This window comes from Coffea eugenioides, chromosome 4, assembly GCF_003713205.1.
Source record: "Coffea eugenioides isolate CCC68of chromosome 4, Ceug_1.0, whole genome shotgun sequence".
In the NCBI taxonomy this organism is placed as follows: domain Eukaryota; kingdom Viridiplantae; phylum Streptophyta; class Magnoliopsida; order Gentianales; family Rubiaceae; genus Coffea; species Coffea eugenioides.
This window is the reverse complement of record NC_040038.1, coordinates 12,807,812-12,833,382: the sequence shown is the minus strand read 5'-3', so window position 1 is coordinate 12,833,382 and position 25,571 is coordinate 12,807,812. Positions and strand designations below refer to the sequence as shown.

The 25,571-nt window shown below is 36.4% G+C and overlaps 3 protein-coding genes and 1 pseudogene across 3 annotated transcripts; 2 read left to right on the top strand and 2 right to left on the bottom strand.

Annotated features, from left to right (window-relative positions):
- Nucleotides 1-1,767: 1,767 nt before the first annotated feature.
- On the bottom strand, nucleotides 1,768-7,134 carry LOC113769073 (DUF21 domain-containing protein At2g14520-like). Its single transcript, XM_027313555.1, has 12 exons — nucleotides 7,128-7,134; nucleotides 6,171-6,305; nucleotides 5,484-5,560; nucleotides 5,265-5,348; nucleotides 4,857-4,970; nucleotides 4,638-4,724; nucleotides 4,321-4,460; nucleotides 4,130-4,217; nucleotides 3,133-3,206; nucleotides 2,337-2,464; nucleotides 2,002-2,258; nucleotides 1,768-1,911 (listed from the first exon to the last, which is right to left on the bottom strand). The coding sequence occupies exons 1-12, from the start codon at nucleotides 7,132-7,134 to the stop codon at nucleotides 1,768-1,770; spliced, it is 1,335 nt and encodes a 444-aa protein (XP_027169356.1).
- A 149-nt stretch (nucleotides 7,135-7,283) lies between these two features.
- On the bottom strand, nucleotides 7,284-13,396 carry LOC113768807. The gene is made up of 5 exons (XM_027313303.1): nucleotides 11,632-13,396; nucleotides 9,755-10,744; nucleotides 8,907-9,132; nucleotides 8,201-8,343; nucleotides 7,284-7,806 (listed from the first exon to the last, which is right to left on the bottom strand). Exons 1-5 carry the CDS (start codon nucleotides 13,240-13,242, stop codon nucleotides 7,501-7,503), a joined length of 3,276 nt encoding a protein of 1,091 aa, XP_027169104.1. The 5' UTR covers nucleotides 13,243-13,396; the 3' UTR covers nucleotides 7,284-7,500.
- A 1,974-nt stretch (nucleotides 13,397-15,370) lies between these two features.
- On the top strand, nucleotides 15,371-15,881 carry LOC113769072 (annotated as a pseudogene).
- A 995-nt stretch (nucleotides 15,882-16,876) lies between these two features.
- On the top strand, nucleotides 16,877-24,255 carry LOC113768233 (U3 small nucleolar ribonucleoprotein protein MPP10). The gene is made up of 13 exons (XM_027312505.1): nucleotides 16,877-17,713; nucleotides 17,854-17,918; nucleotides 20,466-20,595; nucleotides 20,765-20,881; nucleotides 20,988-21,125; nucleotides 21,733-21,801; nucleotides 21,910-21,951; nucleotides 22,111-22,179; nucleotides 22,614-22,685; nucleotides 22,763-22,816; nucleotides 22,909-23,050; nucleotides 23,699-23,761; nucleotides 23,851-24,255. Exons 1-13 carry the CDS (start codon nucleotides 16,982-16,984, stop codon nucleotides 23,865-23,867), a joined length of 1,710 nt encoding a protein of 569 aa, XP_027168306.1. The 5' UTR covers nucleotides 16,877-16,981; the 3' UTR covers nucleotides 23,868-24,255.
- Nucleotides 24,256-25,571: the final 1,316 nt, after the last annotated feature.

The following is a 25,571-nucleotide window of genomic DNA, read 5'->3' as shown; positions in this document are numbered from 1 at the left end:
GTCGAATTCAAGTTCAAATTCGAAATCAAAAATACTAAACTCGTTAGCTCGCGAACCGGCTCAAACTAGATTATATATATATATATAGATATATATATTTATTTTTTTTATTTTAATAGTAAAATTACATATATATTTCTAATATTTTATTATTTGTTAAGAAAAATTATTATTTTATTCATTTTTTCAAAATAAAATATTTATTTTTTTATTTTTTTATTTTTTTAATCTCGAGCTCGAGCTTGATTCAAATTTATTTCGAGCTCGTCAAGCTCGAACTTCGTAAAATTATATTAAGACTCAACTTGATTAGATCGAAACTCGACTCGACTCGGCTCGCTTGCACCCCTTCCAGAGCACTATAACAACATAAATGAATAGCTAAGTCAGTTATGGGTAGCTTTAAGTAACAACAGAGTTCTCGGATCAGCTCGTGTCAGGATGCAAGCAAAACAGTTCAGCAATCATTAGAGTGAGCACCCAGAGTGATTGAAGAGGATAACAGTTCTTGCACCCAGAGTTTTTTTAGAAACATTATTGTACGTCATAATACTCGGCACAGTTCTTGCAGTATACACTCTGCAAAATTGACTCCAGAAGCGATAGGAAAAGCAAGCTCTCTTAGTTCAGCAGTCATCAAATGGCAGACAACTACAAAAATGCATCTCTAAACACAGATTGTGCAGAGACTTAGTCATCGGTGCTGCTTTGGCAACCATTAACAAATACTATTTTGGTAAACTGCATTTCCATAACTCTGATTAGAGCAAACACTAGGGACAGGAAACCAGGTCACGGCCTTGACAAGAATTTCACTTTATCATGTGGACTGTGGTTAATCCGTGCAGATATGTTTAAGCTGATCAATTACTTTTACTGCTCAAGCTTCTTAGGATTCCAGAGTAAAATACAACTTACATCACTTCAGCTTAGAAATATCAGTCAGACTACTCCTCACCACAGATGGTTGCATGATATCAAGCTGAACTTCTCCTGGCAAGTTGGAAATTAATGTAATATGAAATTTGATTGAAAATTTCTGATAGGAGAAAGCAAAAGTTTCAGATCTTAATTACAAGGTCATATGGGGATTGCTATCAATCATTGAACAACAGATTCCATAAGTTTTTTTTTTCTTTTTCCTTTTGTTTTCTGGAATTTATACATGGCAGTGTTGAATAAGTAGACTTTTTCTAACTAAAGGACTATAAATTTCTAACAGTGCTCTAGCTTTACATGATAACCGAAGTTACAACCAAAATAGAAGCAAAATTTTGAGGCTTGAGAGATATGTGGCTTCACTTCTATGGACAAAGTCAAGCATGAACTGAGATTGCAAATAAGAAAATATGAGATGCATCAAGTTTTGCAAAATTTCATCCCTTCTTTTTGTGTGGAGTACAGGAAAATTGAATCTTGAGGACAAGTCCCATGCTGCAATATATGACCATATACAAAACATGAATTACTCCTACTTCGAAAAGTTTTGCTCGATGGCTACTTCATTTCATGATGCATCTGCTCCCCAGGGGAGTCCTATTCCATTCCTTCTCTCTGCCATGCTTCCGTGCCAAAAATGAAAAAACTTATGTTTTCCAGCAGCATAGATTATAGTCATCTTTTCTTCTTACTCACTTTTCTTTGTGTACCAAGAATCAAGAACCATAACAACTCAAGAAATCAGCATAGACTCTATAGTTTTCTTTGCTTCTTACTCACTAATTTTTGTGTACCAAGAATCAAGAAGATTTCGGTTGTAATAGTAAACTAGGGAAGTAATTTGATTGTACTTCTATCACTAAATTCAGTGCTCCCATATCTTGCTTCCTGATCGTTTAAAATCCTTTGTGAGGAGCTGCCGAAACCTGAGCGAGATGAGCCATGATGATCCATTTCATCATAGATGTCCTCCTGAACGTCAGTATACAAGGGATATGTTTCTTCAGAGATGAGTAGAACAATAATTTATTAAAATAGTGGGGAAAAAAAACCAATCCTTACTTTCAGTAACTCCTCAATGACATCTTCCATGGTAATTATACCAACGACTTCCTCTTCTTGAGGGACTGTCAAAAGAGGGTTATCACTTATATTCAAGATCTCTGGGTGTGATTCTCCAGACCATCTCCTACTCCTTGAGTTTCTTCTTCTGGAAACATTGTCATTTCCAGGCAGAGTCTTCAGCATCCTCAGTGATCTTTTGAAGCTTCTTTCCCCCAGAAGGCTTTGACCATGAGCTTCCAACCTTATTTCTCTTTCTGAAGATGAAATCTCTTTCAATTCAAGATCTTTAAGAAAGAAGTGAATGCAGCTTCTAACATGCAGGTGGGACTAACCATTATCAGGGGGTCTAAAAGCCGGCTTCTCGAACTTCCCAGTTTGTGGTCTAGTGACTACAGCCATGTGGCTTAGCCCTCTCTGAAACTGATTCAATAATTCAACTAACAGCATTGTTTCTGGCACCCTAGCAGGTCAATGATTAAACTTTATCCCATAACGTGGCAAATACGCATGTAGTATGAATCATTAGTCAAAGAATATCATTGAAGAAGTTGATGGATGAAATTCAGATACACCATGACAGCACTCATCTAGATGATCAGCTCCAAATGTACGTTGAAATAACTACTTCATACAACTAAGTTATGCCAATGAGGGAAAGCAGTATGTATTCCTTCCCCTATTTGAATTTCGAATCTAACGTCTATGGAATTCAAATCTTTGTTATGTCTGTAGAAATCAGCACTGGAACCTAAAACATCTGTTCAAGGAACATAAATCCAAATTATATGAAATTCAAATGCAGTGTGTATGAAAATTTTCTGCTATGCTTGGACAAATCATCAGTGCACAGTCATTCTGTGTGAGGATCAAACACAAGTACAGGAAGGAGGGGTAGAAAAGCATTATAAGGACCATCAGAATATCAGATACAATGGATGATCAAATCAGACAATACAAGTTAGTAGCTTCCTTTTTATCTTATTATTATTTTTTTGCTGCATTTATTGGGCTCACAAATACAGTGTAAACAGAGTTTGAAGTTTCTCTTTTCAAAAATATATTACAAAAAATTTCTTTCTAATTCATTTAGTCGAACATTTTATGAGGTCAATTGAATGATGCAGATACCTTGGAATAGAGCGGATCGTGATGTTCTTTACTGTTACTTCCTCTGCTGGATTCATAGTAAGTAAGTTTGTCACCTGCAGTTTACATTTATCATATGAACAACAAGCACAAAAGAAAGATCTCCAGATTTGCACATTCTAAAGTATTATCTTAACCTCGAGTAGAACATGATTAATGGATGACAGTGAGGAACTCTTGCTCATCAAACTAGAAAATGAGAAGCATCGGATTTGGAAATGTAAAATTTCAACTATATGTACTTTTTAGTATTGATATTTCAGGACCAAAATCGATGAAATTGGACACCAATAAAACTAGTTGACTTTGTCAAATACTACTTGTAATGGTTCAAAGACTCGGCGAGACTAAGACGAATCAGCCGAGTCGTCACCGGAAGGGCTTCCCGAACCGATACCGGGACGAGATGATTTTGAGATAATGAATCACCGAGAACTCGTCCGAGACATCTCCAAGACGAATAAAAAAGACCAAGTCACCCCGATTCATCCCGAGCCATCTCAAATCAGTTCGAATATTTATTATTTTTACTAATTTTTTAATTATTTTTTATCATATTATTTTACAATTTTTAGGATATTAAATATTTCAAAAAATTGCATCTCGTCGAAACCGCGATCGATATGCCGAGACCGATGTGGAACGGTCCAGACCAATGTTGAACCATGCTTGTAACTTTCATCATTCAGGCATTGTTTTACAGAGTATTCCATGGTAAATATGAGGTGTATCAGTAAAAAGGAAAACAATTCTACAAGATTCCTGTTGCTAGAGTACCTGGAGTATTCAAAGGTCAGAATATCCAACATTCATCATTGTCAGTATCAAGGACAAGCTATTACAAAGAGTAGGAAACTACAAAGTCTAGCGGACACCCAAAGAAGAAGGAAAGAAGCAGAACTTGGGGAACATTACTATTTTACAATGACAAAGACAAAAAGGGAAACAAAAAACCAAAGAAGTTGCAGTAGCATATTACCAGAATAAGTCCTATGATATGGCTTGGATGGTCATGGTATACTGGCACCCTGCTATGTCCCTTTACAAGGATAAAGTTTAACAAATCCCTGCTTGCACAGTTAAAATGTTAAACATCTCTACTAAGGCTTTAAAAAAAATCTTTTTTTTTTAATACAGGTTACAACTTATGAGTCGAAATATTGGTCCTACCTGTCAAGTTTTGCGTTGATGTCAATTGAAAAAATTTCAGATGCAGGTGTCATTGCATCTTGGGCTGTTTTTTCAGTGAGTTCAAGTGCGCCTTTGATAATTGATACCTCATGATGTGATAAGTCACCACCTTTCCCAGCCTATTTCATTCCGAAATGAGGAAACTTTCTTGAGCATGGTTTTGGATCCATACAATTTGGACGACAAAGCAGGAGACAAAAGGTGGTATCCACTCATGATTTCCTCTACATATGTAGATTACAGCATTGCCACAATATAAAACAAAAGAATCCTGTTGAATCAGGAATAAGCAGTACCTGATTTCCATGCAAGTCAACCAGTGTTTTCAACTCAGCCCGACGATACAGCGCAATACGCCCTCTTCCTAGCAGAAAGTCTAATAGCTGACACAGATATTTCACTATAAGTTGGTAGTCGAAAACTATATATCGAGGAGTAAATTTAACACTTCAGTTATGACTTAAATTAGGAGGTTCACTGGAAAGACACACATGAAATTAGGACAACTAGGGAACCTTGCTGATAGGATATGCAGCAGGAAAGCAAATCCAGACAAGTAAATGGACAGCAGGAGCCATAGCTGCACCGGCCACCAAACCATGCTTGGAACACACAGAATGTGGTATAATCTGCATATGAAATGTCCTTTTAAATCAGAACAATGAATGATATACTAATTTGTTATTAAGAATTTGCACTCCAAGTACTTTGTGTTTTGGCCTCTTTTGGCCCTATCTTAGCTTTTATTCCCTTATCTTCACAGCAGGAGAGGGAGAAGAAGCAGAAGAAAGACAAAGGGTAATATATCTAACACCTATTAAAGTATTCTATCAAGTTCTGGAATACTATAAATTTTTATCTTTCTGACAATTTACCAGGTTCAATATAAGTTCGGTCAATCCGGGATCCAGAGAGGAACTTACCTCACTAAAAATAAGTATTAGTGCTGAAGAAATAAGTATTGTAGCTGTTTCTGGGATCAAATGATGAAGAAAAATAGGAAGTGCCTGAAAAAGAGAATTTACTCAACTTGCTTCAAGTCTTGGCATGTTGGGGGGAAAAAGAAGCAAAGAGTACAAATATGAGGCTCTGTAGCTACACCAATTTAGTATGTGCTTCCAATATATATATTTATGCCTTACCTCCACAGCAAAGGCTTTGCTGATTAAAAGTGTGCAGAGCAACAGATGGCGTCTCTTGACAAGAGACAATATCCTTCCTGTAAGAATGTTTAAGCACCATGTATAAAACAAGCACATCAATGATCAAGAAATGCCTAAGAAATTGCAATAATAAGCTTTTTAAACGCCTACTCAATCATAGAACTAAGTTGTTTGTAAGCTAGATTTTTGCATCAGTTTATAAACTACTTTCCATTTGTCCCTCTGCACAATATACCTTCTTAGGCTGATGTGCTCAATAATTTTAGCCTCCTGAAGTGACAAAAATGAACGAATTTCATTTCTCTTTATCTTGCTAACACCATAAAAACTTTTTGAGTGTGGAAAAATGGCTAAAAAAGACAAAGGAATGGAGCGTTTGTCGATTTTCCCTTTCTAGCACTTAATGCTGTGATGGCCTTTGTCAGTGTTTTTGGGCTAGATAATCAAACAATCAGCTGAACAATCAGAAGAAGTTCAAAATTACGCATATATAGTCAGGTATTCCGGGTTACAAGTCAAACAGTGGTCATCAAAGAAATAAAAATTGGATTCGAAATCGATAATTCGACATGGTGTTTGAGGAGCAGCAAACAAATTAAGTAAAAAGAATATCATCTACAGAGTGGATTTCGGTGGCTGAAACAAGAGGGGTCGAAATGAACATACTGGCGTAGAGACGACTCTTGGATACACCAGACTTCACAAGAACTTCAAGATCAACTAGATCCATAGACATGTACCCCAATGTAAGGCCATTCATCAATCCAGCAAACAACATTAAAATAATGAAATAATCCAAACCTGCATTAATGGGGCGACAATTCCAAACCTCTTGTATAACTTAAAAGCAAAGTTCAACTTGACTGGCGTAAAAGCAGAATATTATGGAATAATCCCTTGTAACAAATGGCTGAAACCAATTATTTGAACTGAAAACAGTTGTACTTTTGATTGAGCATTTTGTTTCTTGTGCCTGCTGCTATATACACTCAAAGCTGCTCATTGTTTGTTGAGTAAAGAGTTCAAATGATAGCAGCAGAATTGTATGCATTGCATTTGGATCATATCACTTCTATTCATTCACTCTGACCCTGTTTGCGTTTCTGTGAACAATCCAGAAATGATTTGAAAAGCTTCAAATTGCACGAGAGAACCAATTGGAGAATAAAACAAATGTTAGGGGCCATTAGTACAAAGTTCTCCTGATCAACATGGCGATGCCCGTCAAATATTGTTGGACAGAATAATAAATTCAACGAATAATTAATTACAATTCGTTCATAGTTCTGTGCTTGGCAAACCATTTAAACAGGTTTTTTTAGAATTCTGCCAAATAAGTTAATGGGCTAAAGCGCTGAAACTGCAGTGAGCAAGTTTAATCTTAGGCTGAGCTACCAAAGAAAGTTGAAATAGGCAAAAAAAGGTAATTGCTACCAAAGTTGAAACTGCAATAGCCAGAAGGATTAGTTGTCAAGCATGTTGCAAGATGACAATAACTATTACCTATGCACTTAATTGGATATTCCAATATCCAAAGTACATGTAACATCTACTTTTCATACAAAGACCTGCTGAATATTCTTCGGTCAACAAATGTTCAAAAGGAAGATTTCCAATTCATACTTCTCATGGTTTACAAAATGTCATTTCTGAAAGTTACATATCAATCCACGAAAATTAGTAACCCTCTATCCCATAACAATATTACAATGCCTCATCTTTACTCTCTAGAAAAGAACATCAAAGGTGAAGATAAGACATTTTGCTGCAAATCCTATGTAAAGGAAAAAAAAAAAAGAATCATTATTGTTATTTAGTATAGCGTTCCAAAGAATACAAAGAGGCTCAAGAATAAGGATACAGAAAACGTGCAACAACATTTTGAGACCAAAGTCTGGCCAGGTCTGGCTAATATATATACAAAGGTACAAGAATACTCTAGGTGTAAGGGTTTTAGAGGTGATACCAAGAACGTCTAGAAATACAATGCAAGAATTCACAAAGAGGTGCTTGGCAATGAACCCATTAAGATGACAGTATTTTTGTCTTTAGGACCCTCTTTATGTCCCTGGGACATCTGTGGCGTTGCCTTCGAGAATAATCCAGAAAGAAATCCATCACTTGCATCTGCTGACTTTAAAGTGCGAAACATGTCACTGACAAAACCGCGCCTTATCCCAGCTGTGATTCCCTTGGCCTCCTCAGGCTTAAGACGTGCACCACAAGGACAAGTCTCTATTCTTCTGAAGCAATGGCTGTGGAAAACAGAGTCACAAGATCTGCATCTCTCAACCTCTCCACCCTGTATAACGAAATGTCAAAATTTACACATTAGCAAAGACATGCACACAAACAGATATACATATGTACACTTATTTGATTACATTCTTCAGATTCGTTAGAAGTGGGGCAAATCAAGATTGCTCAGCAACAAACTTGGCAGCACTGAGCTTTCATGAAGAAAAAGAATATTAACAGTCAAAAAAGATAATTATGTGACAAGCAATTTCATAGCAAGATCGGTCTTGGTATTCTCAAAACTGCCCTGAGAGAATTATGCAGATTCTGAGTTGGATTGTCGTCCGCTGCCTTAATCCCTCTAGATGAAGATCATGTCTTCGGTGTGGTGACAAGGGCCAGACAAAAGGAAGGTATCAACATAGATGCAGAAAAGCAAAATAAGACTATGCACATACCTGAAAAGGAAAAATGAGAGATGATGGATCATTACAAGCTTGCCGAGCATTACAAGGTATTCCCGAGTCACAGCAAATGAGGCATTGTTCTATGATGTGTTCCTGGATTTTTTTTGAAACTGTTTCTACAATCACTGGTAATGCTGTAAGAAGCACATCAAATATCATAAGAAACAAGAAACAATTAAATAGAGATAATCCATATACTACTACAAACAATAACATGGCTGACTATGAGCTAGTTCTTTATGACACACAACAATACCTAGGCAACTAGTTAGTTTGACCTAAACGATATTGCACACATGACAATCCCTTGGCCACAAGTGGGCTTCAACCAATTGATTCTCTGGGACAGTTTAACAAAACAATATCAAAGTACTGAAGGGATAACGAGATTCTAAATCCAAAATAGGGAAACAAAGGTAGCACAACTTAATTCAAGTCTGCAGCCTATGTAAAGCTGCATGGGATGAGGCAAGAGGAGCTGGAGAGAAAACATGGAAAACAACGGACTGAATCCTAATCAGTTGGAGCCATGTGATTGTCTGAGCACAATTTAGAGGGAGGCTATTATTCAGCAGAATGATACAGAGTTACTGAAAAGATATCACGACTTATGTATAATTTACCAAGACTGCATGCCTGACCCTACATATCTATTTAGAAATCAAAAGACATAACAAATTTGTCTTATAATGCTAACCTGCAAACATGCCCTTGGAGAGATCAATGAGATCTCTAAGTGCAAAGAAGTCATTACTTTCAAGAAGATATCTACGAGATCCAAGACCTTTATTAATGGACCCACGGAATGGGCACCGAACATATGGAAGCATAGCTCCTATCTTTTTTCTAACGTTTGTTACATGTTGCAAAGCAGGGACTCTCGAGAATAGGAACGGGTTAACTGCACTGACACAAAGCATTGGCTGCAAGGAGGAAAATAAGTATTAAGTGTGAATCCATTCTAATAAACATATCAAATATCAATATGGCAGTGGAAGCAAATTATTCATTTATTTCTAAAGCTCCTACACGCACCACAAGCACTAGCCTTAATTTCAACCTGGATCCTGATTCCTGAATGGTGTGAGATGCTACCACAAAAAATTGCAAAGTTCAAAACTTGTACTCAATCAAGCAAAGGGGAGCAATTCCCTCCTGCTAAGTTACACAAATTGTTATGATTGATTATTCACCAGAAATTTTCCTAACTGAAGACCAAAAATACAACTATTGATACAATCCTGCATCTATAGCTACAAAGAGTCTTTTTATTCTGATGTCTTCTGAAGCAAGAATTGCCCTTCTATTTTTCATCAAATAATTTCTTTCCATGTGTCAGAACTAGCAAACTAGTAGTCTGCTATCTAAACATATAGAAATCAAGGTGTGGCCCTTTTAGCAAATGTATGTCACAGAGAGAGAGAGAGAGAGAGAGAGAGGGAGGGAGGGAGGGAGGGAGGGAGGGAGACCCAGTGTTACATCAATAAAACAATCCAAACATTCTGTTTTATTCCAAACAAAAGAATTTGAAGATTTTCCAATTACCTTGTCAAGGATAGAATCCAGATAAGATTTTGCAAGCTGTGAAACTGGGTATTCAGCAAAGTCCCACAGATGCAGAACTCTGGCAGGCAAGACAGCCGTGTCATTACTATGGCATGATGAGCAGAATAACTGCCCACTGTACTCACAAAGTCGGGGTTTGCCCCATCCAAGCGTCTGTACAAGTTCCTTCATCCGATTTTTTCCCTCATCGAAATTCTTGTGGCAACCAGCACAGATATTATGTTGAGCATCTAGCATCTGTTTTACAGACTTGTGAGGCCAGACTTGAACTACAAGAGATATAGTGCTCCCCAGCATGGAAGCATTCTCTAAATCACTGCCTTTGGCAGGCAGTTGTGATTGTGATAAGGGTGTAGCATTTAAAGGAGAACTAGGAATGGCTTTTGATGGGTATAAGAAGCGTATCAGAGGATTGAGAGTGCTGGAGGAAATATTGAAGTCGATAACAGATTGTAAACACTCCTGGATCAGAACACTTCTCTCAGCAATGACATCTGGAGAAGCATTACCAAAAATCTTTCTAGATTCTCGATCAACAGAGGACCAAGGAGGAGGAAGAATCAAGCCTTGATCAGCAAAGAGCTTCTTTAATTGGTGGTAGAGAGCATAGAAATCACGATATCGGCGCTCAACTTCCCAGGTTTCTTCTCCATTCCACGCTCTTATAATATAGACCGTGTATTTTTTCACACCAACCAATCTTTCACTAAATGAAACATCACCTTGCTTCTGCCGGGCACCTACAACCTCTAAACCATCAATCCTCAGAGGAAGATGAATCAGAGGGTAGGCATCATCTGTACCAGAAGTGGAAGCAGTAGAGCCACCATCTCTTGAGGGTACAGGTATCTGGGGTTGAAATGCAGTCCTACCCTGAGTTAATTGAGCACCATGAGACTTGCCTGTATCAAGTAATATTTCTTCCATATCATGAACCATCTCATCATAGAATTCTTTACAATTTCCTCTCTGCATCACATTAGAGAGAAGAAAAAAGAAATGAGTCATCTTGTACAAAGATAGGAAAGCCACTAAATCCCATCCCAAAAGAAGAAGATGACAATCTAGACTCTAGAATGAAATAGGCAGCCTGCACTAGCAGAAGAAAAGCAGATCTATACTCCAGATTCCAGCCCCCTTGAGAACACAACTACCAAGAGGAAAAAGATAATGCAAGTAAATCATCCAGATGTCTCATGCCTCTCAGAAACTCCAATTTGCATTTTGCAATTTTACAAAAGAAGTTAAGAAACCACTATGATCAAATAACAAGTTGTGCAATCTCAGCAACCAAATTAAATCTACATTAAGCATTGGCCTATAAACAACACATTTACAGTACATAGAGTAAATAGACAATACAGACCTAGCCACTTTACTCCTTGAACAGTTCACAAGAACGCTAAATTTCCAACCTTCCGTTCAAACAGAATCCAGCAGAACTTCCCTTTCCCACATGAACAGACAAAGGGCAGTTCAAGCAATCGAGAAGTAAATACTTGAGAAAAGCAACTGCCCCTAGTTCCTTCTTATACAACCACATAACTAGGTATGGGGAAAACTTACTTCATGGAATATTTAGTTTGTTCATGATGCGTAAATTTCCAGATATGTAGAGAAGCACCATTATGGGCCGAGGAGAGAAACACTGATTGATGATGCATGCAAAAGCTAATATTACTTAATTTGTTACTAAATGATTGTCCGCATTCAATAACTATTGAACACGTCTATACATTTAACATGCTTCCAATCACCAATGGATGCCCATAAAGGGATAAAATACAGTGCAAACAAAGTAAGCCTCAAACAGTCTCAAATTTATGATTGATATAGGAAAGAGAATAACAACAGACCTTAACTGTTGAAAAGTGATCTTCAAAGTGATTGAATAAAACAGGTGGATTCTCCATGAACCCATTCGTTTCATTCTCAGCCGGCAATGATGATGAGCACGTGTTATTCTCCATAAAACTTTTGTCCTTTCTATCCTCAGTATTTTTTCTTGAAAGTGAAAAGGATTGATTATCCACATTATGAGATAGAGGGTCACAAACTAAGTTTCTTTCCTCCAACTTCACTTGCTCCAAAACAAAATCATCAAGATTGCTAGTTACTTCCCCTTTGTTTGCACATTGATGCACTTCTTCCATTTCAGGGTTCTGCATACCCAGGGTTATACCTCGAGGGTTCTCTTTTGTTAGAGAACCCTGATCTAATCCATTAGCACAACTGATTTGGTAATCTTCATCAGAAACGCCTTTCCCATCTCCTTGCTCTGCTTTATCAAATTTCATATCTGAAGTGTGTGAAGATGAAGCATTCACAGACTCTGATGATTCACCATTATCATATATCTGATGGTTGGTTCTTGGAATATCTACCACCTCTTCCTCCTGCTCTCTATAACCAGAGACAAAATGTCCAGTACTATTAGCAGAAGCTGAATCCAAATAATCAATTTCATTACCAGCAATCTGTTGTTTCTCATCACGATATCCATCGTGTACCATGGTATTCACAACATTTCCCCGAGTTTCTTGCATAAAATCATCCCAATCATCTGATCCAAAGGCTACTGCTGAAGTCATAAACAATTCATTTTCGTTTTTACTAATTCCTTCTCTACTTGAATATTGTACATTGTTCATGCTGTACAAATCAGCCTTTGTCCCACCATCTGAACCACCACCAGACATAGAATCCTCACCTTCAGAATGCTCATACCTTGATGAGCTCTCATCTTCATCAGAGCATCTCCCGTCATGCCCTCCATATGATTCTGACTTAGATGTTGAACCTGACCCTTCCAAGCAACCATCCACTAATTCAACACCTCTACTTGACCTAAACTCCTCTTCCTGATTACCATTTACCACCTCTGAACCCTCTCCAATGTCTCCACTTGAACCACGACTAACCCCTAATCTAATCAAATTCCCATCATTACTTACTCTATTGACATCTTCATGAATACCCTGATTTCCCCAAGAATCTTGATTTCCCATAATCCCCATTTCATCATTTCCCACCAAGCCAACCTCATTGTTATTCACTAAAACATCAGAATCTTCATATAAATCCATCCCCTCACTCATCCCCAAAAACCCATCGAAATGTTCTTCGTCACTTCTCTTTTTCCCATCAAAAAATCCATTTCTTGAATGACTACTACTACTAGCAGTACCAGGATCACTACTAAAACATGATAATTTCATGCCAACACCAAGATTCTTTAAATTTCTATTTTCACCCCCAAGTTTGAAACTTTTCAAAGACCCAAATTCAGAATCAGCAAACTCATAAACTGAAGAACCAGAAACACTGGGAGTTCCCATAGCTGAATTAGCACTACAATACCTCTCAAACTCCGATTCACCGCAGGATGAGTAGGCTGACGACTTGTCCTCTTCTTCACTGTCTGATTTCTGACCTTCCCAAGGCAGCAACTCATCACCATCATCCATTTGATCCTACCTTGATGAAAAGGCAACCCCAGATGATAATTTCTCCTCAGACCCCCTGCTCACAAAATTCAAAACCCACAAACGATTTGATTGAAATTTAAGCAAAGATTCAATAACAAAACTTGATAAAACCTGTGCAGATGGGGTCTGAGAATTGGGGGAGTGAACAGATTTGGGCAAAAATAATAGACGAAGGCTATCATTTATCTTAACAAGAACAAATCAGTCATGATTTGATTAGTAAAATTACACAAAACCCCCCTCAAATTTTTAGATTGTTTTGACTTTACCTCAATTTTGAATAATTGGAGGTTGTTGGACAAGCAGCATAGTAGAAGACTGGTAGTTAACTTTTATTTTTTTGGTCTAGTTTTTAGTTTTTTCTTCTTTATTTTCTTTTCCATTTTATTTTACATTATTCAATAGCAACCCAAACTTTTTGTTAAAAGGAATAGATATTCAATTGAGATTATTTTATCTTTTAAATTTGCATAAATTTTTTTTAGTAAATTAGGAGATTGAAAATGTCATATCTTAAATTTTTAATAAGCTTGTCTAATGAGTATTTGTAATAGGATATAAGCACTAATTTTTTAAAAAGTAAAATTAAGTTGAAAATTAGAAATTAATAAATTTCTTATTTGATAAATATCCAACAAATTGTTAGAAAATTGTAAACAACTAGTTAACAAAAGTAGAATGATAATAAAGTAAAATACGAAATGATAAAAATGGGAAAGTGATTATCACTCCTTGTATAAGTTTTCAACAATTTTTTATTTTTAATTATATTTTCATCTCATATAAACAATTTAATAAACATTACAATAATGCATTATACAAAATAAATTTTTCAAAAGATTGCAATTATTATTTCAAAATAATCTTTTTCAAAAGACTACAATTATTATTTATAAAACTCTATTTCTTTTGCAATTTTTACAAAATTACATTCAAAAAAATAGTTATGTGCCATTGACAATATTTAGAGTGTCTATGATATTAAAATTTTCCAAATTATATCCAAACTAGTCCTTTTTTTCTTGTAAACTTATTAATTAGATATTTATATTTAAAAAAATGTAAAATTATATGCAATTTACAAGTATTTAATCTTTTTTCATTTTATACATTTTTTGAATATTTTACTGACTATTATTCTTAATATTCGCTATCTACTTTTATTTAAAACCTTTAAACCCTAACTAGTTCAGATGAAAAAATTTGAACAGAAAAGATAAGAAAGGAAGGACAAGTTGATATGAAAAGAAGAAAAAATTAACTTGTCAAATATTTTTGGGAGATTTTCATAGGATAGGAAAGAAAGAAAATAAACAAATTTAGAAGGATAAAATATCTACTACAGTTTTAAAAAAAAGGGATAATTTCAGAAACCTCCCCTGAGGTTTCTGACAGTCTCAATCACCTCCCCTGAAGTTTGTAAATTCTCAGCTACCTACCCTAAAACTAAGTAGATGATGTCAAATTCAACCCATTTGAGGTGGACAATCAATATAAAATATGTATCAGCAGAGAGAAAATAAAAAAATTTCACCTCTGCCCTCAAGATTGTCATTAGTGAGGATGTTTATGTTGAATAGTACAAAGGCTTCTAACAAGTATGAAATTTCAGGGGGTGTATGTGAAACTGATGGAAAAAGGCAAGGATGCTATTACAATTGTCTTCTGCTTCATGCCAACGGCCCTTTGTCCAGTACAATTTAACGGTCAAAAGAATCAGTAATCTTGCCTGCTTCTCTATTTAATTGCAAAGTGGAGTTGCAACAGATAACAATGCATATTGTTGGGTTGTGGCTGAGGTAAAACAAAAGTAAACAAAGAAGTATAAGCTGAACTAGCTACAAACAGATGCACATGGCTTCTTCAAGCCTGGTAGATTCATCATGGAATTCTCCAACTTCATTTTCAATAAGAAACAGATATTGCCTAAACTTCAAGTTAATCCCAGTTAAGTTATGAAACTGATTCTTAGCCATTTACAATCTAGTTATCAGATGCGGTCCTTTTCAATTGGCAACATTAAGCTGCATCTCTTAAACATAATGCATCATCTTTTGTTGTTTGGTTGCGAATGAGTTTTTCATCTATGTTTGAAATATTACAGTGAATGTATGATCAGGTAATCTAAGATTGTTTTATTTTCTTCACTGACTACCCTTGTGACTAAAATTCCTTTAGGAGGATGTCAACAGAGACAAGAGATTCTATCCATTGAAGTAAAGCCGGGATGGAAGAAGGAAACAAAGATAACATTTCCTGATAAAGGGAATGAGTAGTTCAACGAGCTTCCTGCAGATCTTGTATTTGTGATTGAAGAGAAGCCTCATAACATATACAAGAGAGATGGTAATGATCTCATCATGAAATATACAGTGACGCTAGCTGAGGCATTAGGAGGGATAACAGTAAACATCACAACGCTGGATGGACGCGAATTGTCAATCCCAGTGAATGACATTATCAGTCCTAGTTATGAACTTGTGGTTGATAAAGCGGGAATGCCTATTGCAAAGGAGCCCCATAATAGAGGTGATTTGAAGATCAACTTTGAAGTTAAGTTTCCAACAAAAATGACAACAGAGCAAAGAGCAGCGATCAAACGTGCTTTAGGAGGTTAATATCGTTTAATGTTAATAGCCCATAGATATCGTGTTGTCAGCTTTGGCATTTATACTGCCATCAGATCACAGCTTTCTAACAAGTTGCAGCCATTATGTATAGAATTTAAGTACTGTAGTTATTAGTGTTTAGATTTAGCAGCATGGAAGATACTTTTGCTTTCAGTTCTCTTTGATTGGGTTAAGGCACTTGCCTATTCACACAGGGAGAGATGAAAGAACGCTGAAAAAGAGCAACTGTCTGTACTTGAATTAACTAAAGAACGGACCATGAACTTTGAATTTCTGGAAGGATGATAATTCAGCTTACAAAGAGGAAAAATGCAGTGTTGTTCATATTCTCCAGATTCCACCATAAACCAGAAGGTGGTGATGAAAATGTATAAGCTGATATAACCCTGAACTATGCAAAAATAATACTAATGGCAATGAAACATCATGAATCTTGCTAAGAATAGAGAGGAAATTTGGATCGCATCTGATAACTAGATTGTAAATGGCCAAGATATTGCCTTTTCTCTAAATCGAAATTAGGAATTCATTTTGTATCCAAATTCCAGTTAAGTTAGTTAATCCTATGTATTACTCATTTCACTAATTATTTCATTGCACTTTTCAGAATATATTATAATTACTGAGGATATTTCTGTCAATTCATCATCCATGATGTCACAATTGGGGCCCAATAATCTGACAGGGGAGGTAGCTGAGAATTTACAAACTTTAGGGGAGGTGATTGAGACTGTCAGAAACCTCAGGGGAGGTATATGAAATTATCCCTAAAAAAAATTTTCGACCAAATTTGGGAGAAAAACAAAAGAAAATTTGAGCCAAACAAAAGAAACTGTTAAAAGCCTACCGATACTTTTTAAATACCTATCTTACCCTTAAAAAGTCATTACATGAATTTATATACCCAAAATAATTCCATTTATTTTCAAAGCTCCCAAACAAATCACTTTTCTTCTCTTCTTCTTTTCTTTTCTTTTCTCTCAAATTTAGGCGGTTTCTCATCCTTTCCTTTCTGTCCTAAACTCACAAACTAGCTATAAAACCCCTAGTGCACAAAACCCCACAACCAATAACCACCGGACTCAGCCATGCCAACCGCCGCCGTCACCGCCGGAGACGGCCCAGAAACCGCGGCGGGCAGAGAAGCCCTCCGGAAGCTAAAATCTACCGATCCACCATTATATCTCTCTCCATCAGAAGACCTATCTAAAGCTGCTCGTTTAGCTTCAGAATACTTGTTTTCTTCTCTTAAACCCTACACCCCAAAATCCCCGTTTTCGCACCTTTTAGTAAATGGGTTCGACGCTGAGCAAATTTGGCAGCAAATTGACCTACAAACACAGCCGTTGATATCCTCCCTCCGCCGCCAAGTTAAAAAGTTTGAGAAGAATCCTGAAGAAATCAGGAATTTGTTTAATTTAGGTGAAAAAGATAAGAAAAATGATGGTAATGACGTTGGTACTATCAGTAATGGTGACGAAAAGATGGAAAATGAGGAGGGTTTTGATGAGTTTGAGGATGAGGAGATGGAGGGGGATGATGATGATGATGATGATGAGGAGGAGGAGGAGGAGGAGGAAGAGGAAGAAGAGGGCAATGCGCACGAGGGGAAGGAAGAAGATGGAGGAGGGGGAGGAGTTGAGGATAAGTTTTTGAAGATAAAGGAGTTGGAGGAGTATTTGGAGGAGGACGAGGCAAGGGAATATGGGTTGAAGAAGGAGAAGAAGCAGGGGAAGAGGGATCAGGAGGATGACAACGACAAGGAGGGAGATGATGAGGATGAGGATGACGATGAGGATGAAGAAGAGGAGGATGACGAGGTGAGTGAACTTTTGAGAAGTTGTAGCATAATTTGGGGAAAGTTTTCATCTTTAGGGTAGTTTTTGGGGTGTTTCATTTTTTATGTTATTTGCTTTCAACTGCTCTAACTTTTTTTTTTAACACTCGTTTATTTTTGTAGCTAGGAGTAATGGGGGTTGATGTTGGAGAAGATGATGAGAGTGGAGAGGAGTTGGAAAACGCCAGGTTTTATACCTATTTTTTGGTTTTAATTCTTTCTGTTTCTAGTTGTAAATATGTAGTTTTGTTGTGCCTGTAGGGTGAGGAGAGCTAGTAATCGCTTTAAATTTTGTAGATTTAAGTTCTTGAATAACAGCGTGTTGAAAAAAAAAAAAGGAAAAAAAGTGGTTTGAATGAAGTGGTAGAGAAGATAGCAGTTTTTTATAGGTAAATCTTCAAGGTTTGCTGGATTTACAGACCACATGGATGTTAAGTTATTGTTTCTGGACAAGGGGTCAAGTTTTGTGTTCATTAAAAATTGTTTCTGCAAGGTGCAGTAATAACATCAATCTGCCTCCACATGGGTTTTAGAAAGCTGGAGGCAATCCAGTTTTAGGGTATTTGACTGCTCACCATTAGCCCCTTATGTGATGGTTAACTGATGCATCTTTGTGCATCTCAATCAGAACTTCTGTATCTGCAGCTAACGCTTAGCTAATAAGATAAAGCAAATTAAAATAGAAGATACCTTTCATGTTAGGTTTTATGTATTTGTATTTGTTCAGCTCTTTGGCTTGGTATTGGAATCGTTGTGGAGGGCAAGGCTGTCTTGTATTTGGGGTCATCTGCATGTAGATGGTGCCCATTCCTCCACAACAAGCAAAAAGAACCCAACAGATAACCTGATTGTACGGTTGTACCCTTCTTAGTTGAGAGAAATGTCAGAAGGAAACCACATTTTCAGAAGAAAACTTAGCTTTTACTTATAAGTGTAGATTTTTTTTTTATTTCCTTTTTGATTTTTGGGTAAGTAACATTTCCCATCTCATCTTATTCTAAGCTTTCAAAATTTCCATTCTGGCATGTCCATCTCTTGTTTATTTTTTTTTTAAAAACCGTTCAGCTTCCTGCTTATCTTGATACAAGATCTAGTGGATGATTGTGAGAGAAGTTCCTCTTACTCATTAAACATGAGAACTGTTACATAAGATATGTACTGTCTGCCACACTGCTGAAAGAAATTGCAGAAAAATCCAGGCTTTGTAATTGCATTGTAGTGAATGATCATTGGAGCTAAGTACTTTAGATACATTTTTACAGTATTCTGGATTCTTAACGTAAGATGCCATACTCATGTAAAAATGGGTGTCGGCTAATCAGTTAACCAATGAGAGCTGCTCTGTGTTCCCGACAGTATGAGGAAGAAATTTTTCTCTAATATTGTTAATCAAGGATTAATGTGTATATAGTTTATAACTAAAATTTCATGCATATCCACCGATGAGCATTAAATGTCATAACTTATTGCAAATCGGTTCTTGTTTCAGCTTATAGGTATCATGAGGGGCCTTCTGGTTACAATAGCATCTTTAATGCATCATTAGGTAAAAGCTCATGCGTGGCAGGGGGGAAAATCTGCAACTGAGATTGCTTGCTTTGTGGACATGATGTATGCAAATGATTAAATAAGAGTTGGAAGGTAGATGCTTTTCATGAATGCTGACTAATCAATGACTAGAAACCTGCAGAAGCCATACAGTATGAAAGAGACTGATCATTCATTTCACATCAATTTTTGTCCCCAGGCTTCATGTTTGGCCTCCAACAGAAGCACTTATTTTAGACGTTACAGATTTCTTCTTTTTGAATGCCTTTTGTTCTTCTTTTGCCTTGCCTACTTGCACCTTTGTCCCTGTCTCTGTCTCTTTCTCTTTCTGTCTCTCTCTTTCTCATGTGCACAATCTTATCCAGTTGTGTGCTGGCTACAGATGAGCCCTCTACTTTGGAGAATTTAAACTTTTGGCATTTCCTCTAGTTTTCTTCCTCAACCATATTATCACATCACCAAGTAACTTTCTGATCTTAGCCTGTGATCACAATTTCATTTAGCTATGGCTTGTTTTTCAATTTGCTTGACCAAGCTCAGGTAGGACATTAGGAACTGTGATGAGTCAATTTCAGGCTAATTGTAAAGTGCATAGCCATCAGTGGAAGCTTTAAGGACTTTAAACCTGGAATTGGATGTTCTGATATTAGTTCAAATTCACGTCTTCCTTAAAAGATATGAGCAATTTGAAAACCTGTCTTTCTTGTTAGTGAACTGATTATGCTTAAAGTCCCCTTTTTCCTCAAGATACTGCAGATTCTAAGTTTGTTAAAAAGGAGCTGCTATATTTATCTTTAATGTATGTTAAAGAGCATGGTGGTAGAAGGTCTATGCCTTGTATTCAAGTTCTTACAGATGCATGCCTTTTTTCCTTTATTTTCCCCTCTTCTCTTTTTGCTTGTTTCTACATTTGAATAGCTAATTGGTGATTGCAACGTACTAGTGTCATAATCTATTAAGTCATGATATATGTCGCTGCTTATTGCTTTGGTCTCTTGTTCATTGAGCTTCAGAGGGTACCTTATGCATTATCACTGTACTTTTTTATCGATTGTTATACCTTGAGGCTGTATTTTTCCTTTTTGTGCATTTCTTCAGTTTTTCTTAGTATACATTTTGGTTTCTCTTTGTTTGTGTTTAATTTAAAAACTTTGAACAGCTCTCATTTCTGTACTTGCAACTCATAGATATGAAGACTTCTTTGGTGGTAAAGGGAAAATGGGTCAGAAGAGAAAATCTAAGCTTCTTCATGGATCTGATAACTTGGACATGGACGGGGAATTGAGTGAAGAATCAAGTGATGATGAGAAGAATCAGGTAAACAATTGTTTCTTCTCTTACTGAGGAAAAAAAGCTGGAAAGAAAAATAAGAATGGATTCATTATCTGTATCTTAGTCACGTGCACATTGTTGCCTCCTGTCAACAATCCATATGTCCTTGCTGTTGTAATTATTGATTATTCAAGGAATTTGTTTTCCTCTTTAGTTACAGAAGAAACAGAAGCTTTCCACTCATGAGAAAGAGCTTGAAAAACTCCGTTCTACAATAGAGCAGATGGAGAAAGCGAACTTAGAACCAAAGACCTGGACTATGCAAGGGGAGGTATTGTTCTTAGTTTCTCAGCATAATTATCTTCCATCAAGCAATGTAGATCTAGTGATGCATTATATGCCTGATAAGTCCTGAGCCATATAGTCTATGATCACAGGTAACTGCTGCTAAAAGACCAAAAAACAGTGCATTAGAAGTTGATCTTGATTTCGAGCACAATGTGAGACCTGCCCCAGTTATTACTGAAGAGGTTACTGCATCCCTGGAAGAATTGATTCAGAAGAGGATCCTTGAGGTGAATTTCTCTTCTGACAGTTGCGATATTTGTTTATTACAATTTAAAATAGTGTACGTGCTTGCTTCTTCGTAGATGGATTGATTACAATGATTTTGTTGTAGCAGTTGGTTTTCTTAGAAATGAAAATGAACCTCAGAAGTGAGTGTTCTCCTTATGCTTATGCCCTTTTTTTCTTAATGCCTTTAAATCTGTTTCCCCTGGGTGTGCATGGTTTGAAGTTTCTGGACTCCTAGTTTTCTGTAAATCTTTAATACAATGTGCCATGACAGGACAGCAGCTAATGTCTTTGGGTTAGTATATGAAAATTGAACTGGACAATCATTGATAAAGTATGTGATTGAATGACAAAAAAGGATGGAGAACATGTATGTCTACTATTGGCTTGTGTTAGTAACTACCACAGGGGCAAAGGATATATTAATTGTCTGTTTGCATATTTGTACCATCTGATTTGTGTCTGTATGTGTCTCAGTTCCTGTATCATTCTTTTACTTCTAAAACATATTGCTTCAAGGAATTGATGATGTTGTTTTATCTCCGTTGAAGTGCTGATGTTCACTTTCTTCTTCTTCTTCTTCCTCCTCTTCTATATTTTTTCCCTTAGGGGCGCTTTGATGATGTTCAGAAACCTCCTACTTTACCATCCAGAGCTCCAAGAGAAGTAAAAGAATTGGTAATTGTATTTCGTGCGAGTTTTCTTCTTCCTGTAAGGTGGATATTCAATGATATCATCCTTAGTAAGTTAAGATATCTGTGTTTTTTTTCCCCCAATAATCTGCAGGATGAGAATAAAAGCAAAAAAGGCCTTGCTGAAATTTATGAGGTTAGTATAGCTGAAATTGTTGTTACCTATCTTATAGAAATCTATTGGCTACTGTTGATGCAACATTTACCTTTACATGCATGTGTATATACTTTTCTCTCAATCTGGATTATTCTTCTATGGTAACATGATAACATCGTCGTTTTCCTATCAATGCAGGAAGAATATGTCCAAAAGTCTGGCCTGGTTTCAACAGCCCTTTCAATCTCAGATCAACAAAAGAAAGAAGTACTTCCTTGCCCTTTACCTCTGCTTCATAAAATCAACACATCAGTCTCTATTCAGCTTTTCTGCCAATTTCTTTGTTAATGCATATTTAGATAGAATGTATTGAGTATAATGATTATTACAAGTAATTTTTTTTCCCAGTTCTTCTTTGAACAATATTTTTTGACTTTTAGGGAAATCTTTCTTTGTTTATTAGTACAGTTATTAAGTTAAATGTAGGATTCAACTTCACTCTTTATAATCTGATGCTTGAGTTCTAGTAAAAGGCACCAATTATACAGCAGGTATAGAGCTGCACACCTTCAATTCTGTTGCATGAAGGAACACTGTACTTTCCTTGCATAGAAATCGGAAAAGGTTCAAAGATATAAATAATATTTGGTGTTCAACTTCTTTGTGATCTCTATTTCCTCTTTCTTTTTGTGCATATTCAGGCAGGTATGCTGTTCAAAGAACTGTGCTTAAAGTTGGATGCTCTATCACATTTTCACTTCACTCCAAAACCGGTATGGTTTCTGCTATAATACATCGTATAGCATAGAAACCTTTTTATGCTACTTACATTTGACTTTGATGGGGGTAGGTCATAGAAGATATGTCTATACAAGCCAATGTCCCTGCACTGGCTATGGAAGAGGTATGTTTTGCTGTCTTAAAAAAGTTTATCATCCGCAGTTCATAGTTTTATAACTTGGGGTGAAATTGAGTTATTTACTTTTGTAATTGTAGATTGCACCGCTGGCGGTCTCTGATGCAGCCATGCTGGCTCCTGAGGAAGTTTTTACTGGAAAAGGAGATATTAAAGAAGATTCAGAGCTAACACAAGCAGAGAGGAAGAGGAGGAGAGCAAAGAAGAAGCGGAAATTTAAAGGTCAGATTTGCATAACTGCTACAATGGAGGTCAAAGAATCGGAATGAGGGAAACTTTTAGGATCCAGTCATGATATATGAGAACAAAAGATTTAACATTTTCTTAAAGTTAAACTTTGGCGATATCTCTTTATTTTACCTCTTTTTCTTGATCTGAGTTAATTAACTGATTGTGTTGTTGGAATCTTTATATGAAGATCAAAATGGAACTTCCTCTTGAAACCATCCTGCTTAGTACTAGAGCATACTTGGTTTGGGCAGTTGGTCCTTATGGCGGACAATATGCATAACTGGAATTTCCATTTGATTCTTGAACCTCTTCCCTTTTTTTTTTTAAGTTGTTCGGGTAGATAGAGGCTCATCTAAGATTTTCTTCATCTATATGTTCTGTCTGTCTCCGATAGGAAATTCTGTTCATTGTGTCTTGGATTTTGAATGTGATTAATATGTTTCTATCGTTTCTTGAAGTGTTGGCTGTTTCTTTTGATGGTTGGAAGTCTTGTGTTGTATGATTGAATGTGCTGGATAGTCCTGCTAATGGGTTTCTGAAATGTTATATCTATGCTATTGGTGCATCTTTTCTAATTATCTTTAATTAATTCTCAATAAGTTCCTCTTCATGACTGTTTTCTGGACAACAAAATCGCAGCTGTGGCAGCAAAAAGGATGGCAAACAAGGCACAACACAGCTCACTGCAAAATCGTGTCGATGGTAATTATTCTTTCGTATTTCCTGGTGAATTTTTATTAAAAAGTTTAGTTTCAGAATAATTATCTTTTCCGCTTTTCTTATAATTACAGGAAATGAAGAATCATGAATCAAGTCAACTTTGATGTTTAAAGGGCCCTATCTTTTGGTATCACCTTAAGTTGGCAGTTTTATTTGGGGACTGCAATGAGCTTCCAACTTATGGACTTGACAACTGTCTTCTTCTGGTTCTTTGTTTATCGATTACTAAAATTTTCTCCCAGTTATGGAAGGCAGCCAGAGGCAAGATAATGCAGAATTCAGAGAAGCTAAAGGTAATATACGAGAGAAACAGAAGACCGAATACACAGGAAGCAATCAAATTGCGCCGCATAATACTCGACAATTGTTGTTCGCCTAAGTATATTTTCAAAAAAAATAAAATTATAGCATTAGTAGGTAAACCTGTATACCTGTGGATGAAATTGATTAAGCGTATACTTATTATTTCACAATAACCTTTTCATTGTTTGATAGACGTGGCAAAGTTACCTTCATAATGAAGGTACAAGTACATTTTCAATGCATCTAGGAGAATTTTTCTTCTGTATAAATATATGCCGATAATGTCTTGAGTAGAGTTGTTAAACGAACCGAGCTGTTCGTTAGCTCGACTCGTCTAGGCTCATTCGTGTTCAATAACGACTTGTTCAAAATTTTATGAGTCGAGTTGGAACAAATATTTTGGCTTGATAAGTAATAAAAAGAACACAAGTTCGTTTGTGAATTTAAACAATTGTTCGCCAACATGGAACTAATTGTCATTTCATAAAATTTATACTCCTTCCGTTCCAAAATTTGGGACGTTTTTTGGGAAACGCACTTTTTATGTACAGTAACATTACGGGACAGGCTTATCTGACTCTTCCAAGCGTACCCTTTGCTGTTTGTGGAGTGAAACAACAAACTGGTGGGACCACTTGCCATTAAGTCACTTTGACTAAAAGGCAAAGACAACCAGAAGGGTATAACTTCCGATGATGTGTTGTGGCTGGGTCCATCAGAATTGGTTAGTAACAATCTTGACTTGTCAATAGAAGGGTATAACTGGAAAATAATTGTAAAAGTGATTTGACTTTTTCAAAGTGACTCAAATTTTGGGACAAGCAAAAAGTGGAAATATGACATTAACAATGGGACGGAGGGAGTAGTTAATATTGTATTCTTACTTCCTAATTCTAGGTTTAATTGTTCACAAACGGCTCGTTTATATTAAAGGAGTTGAGTTCGAGTTTGAACTTAGATTTTGCTTAACAAATTGAACACGAGTACAGATTTGGAGCTCGAATATTATCCAACAAACATGAGTATTGCTTGGGTAGCTCAATGAATAGAGTTCACAAGAGATACTCGGTTCGACTCGATTCGTTTATAGCTCTAGCTATTACCACTTTTGAACCATTTTTTTCTATATCTCAAGATAAAAGAACAACCGATGAAGTGTAAAACAATACTATGCACTATTTGTGAAGCACTTCTGCAGTGGTTGAAAAATCAAAATCTTGGAGCTTCAGGACCTCTGAACATTAGTTCAATTATCCAATAGGGGAAAAAAATTGCATCCTCAGTCTAAAAAAATCTTAGGCTGAAACTATCGAGCTATAAACATGTAATCCAAATTTGTTTTCGTCCCAAATTAATGGCAGCAATTCCAGTGAGGTATGAGTTTTTATAGTTGAGATCATCTACGTCCTTGCTGCAAATTTGGAACACACATTTAGAGGTTACTTGCCAAGAGATATAGTCTTATTAATTACTGTCATGAGGGGTTTAC

Excerpts from the sequence above, each read along its gene's own strand:
- LOC113769073 (XM_027313555.1), bottom strand. Across the intron at positions 2,465-3,132 it reads ACGATCCGCTCTATTCCAAG|GGTGCCAGAAACAATGCTGT; the intron begins GTATCTGCATCA and ends TTGACCTGCTAG. Across the intron at positions 1,912-2,001 it reads TCATTGAGGAGTTACTGAAA|GAGGACATCTATGATGAAAT; the intron begins GTAAGGATTGGT and ends ACTGACGTTCAG.
- LOC113768807 (XM_027313303.1), bottom strand. The coding sequence starts at position 13,242 with ATGGATGATGGTGATGAGTTGCTGCCTTGGGAAGGTCAGAAATCAGAC. Across the intron at positions 10,745-11,631 it reads ATCACTTTTCAACAGTTAAG|AGAGGAAATTGTAAAGAATT; the intron begins GTCTGTTGTTAT and ends AATGTGATGCAG. Across the intron at positions 8,344-8,906 it reads CTCCAAGGGCATGTTTGCAG|CATTACCAGTGATTGTAGAA; the intron begins GTTAGCATTATA and ends TGCTTCTTACAG.
- LOC113768233 (XM_027312505.1), top strand. The coding sequence starts at position 16,982 with ATGCCAACCGCCGCCGTCACCGCCGGAGACGGCCCAGAAACCGCGGCG. Across the intron at positions 20,882-20,987 it reads CCTGGACTATGCAAGGGGAG|GTAACTGCTGCTAAAAGACC; the intron begins GTATTGTTCTTA and ends CTATGATCACAG. Across the intron at positions 21,952-22,110 it reads GCCTTGCTGAAATTTATGAG|GAAGAATATGTCCAAAAGTC; the intron begins GTTAGTATAGCT and ends CTATCAATGCAG.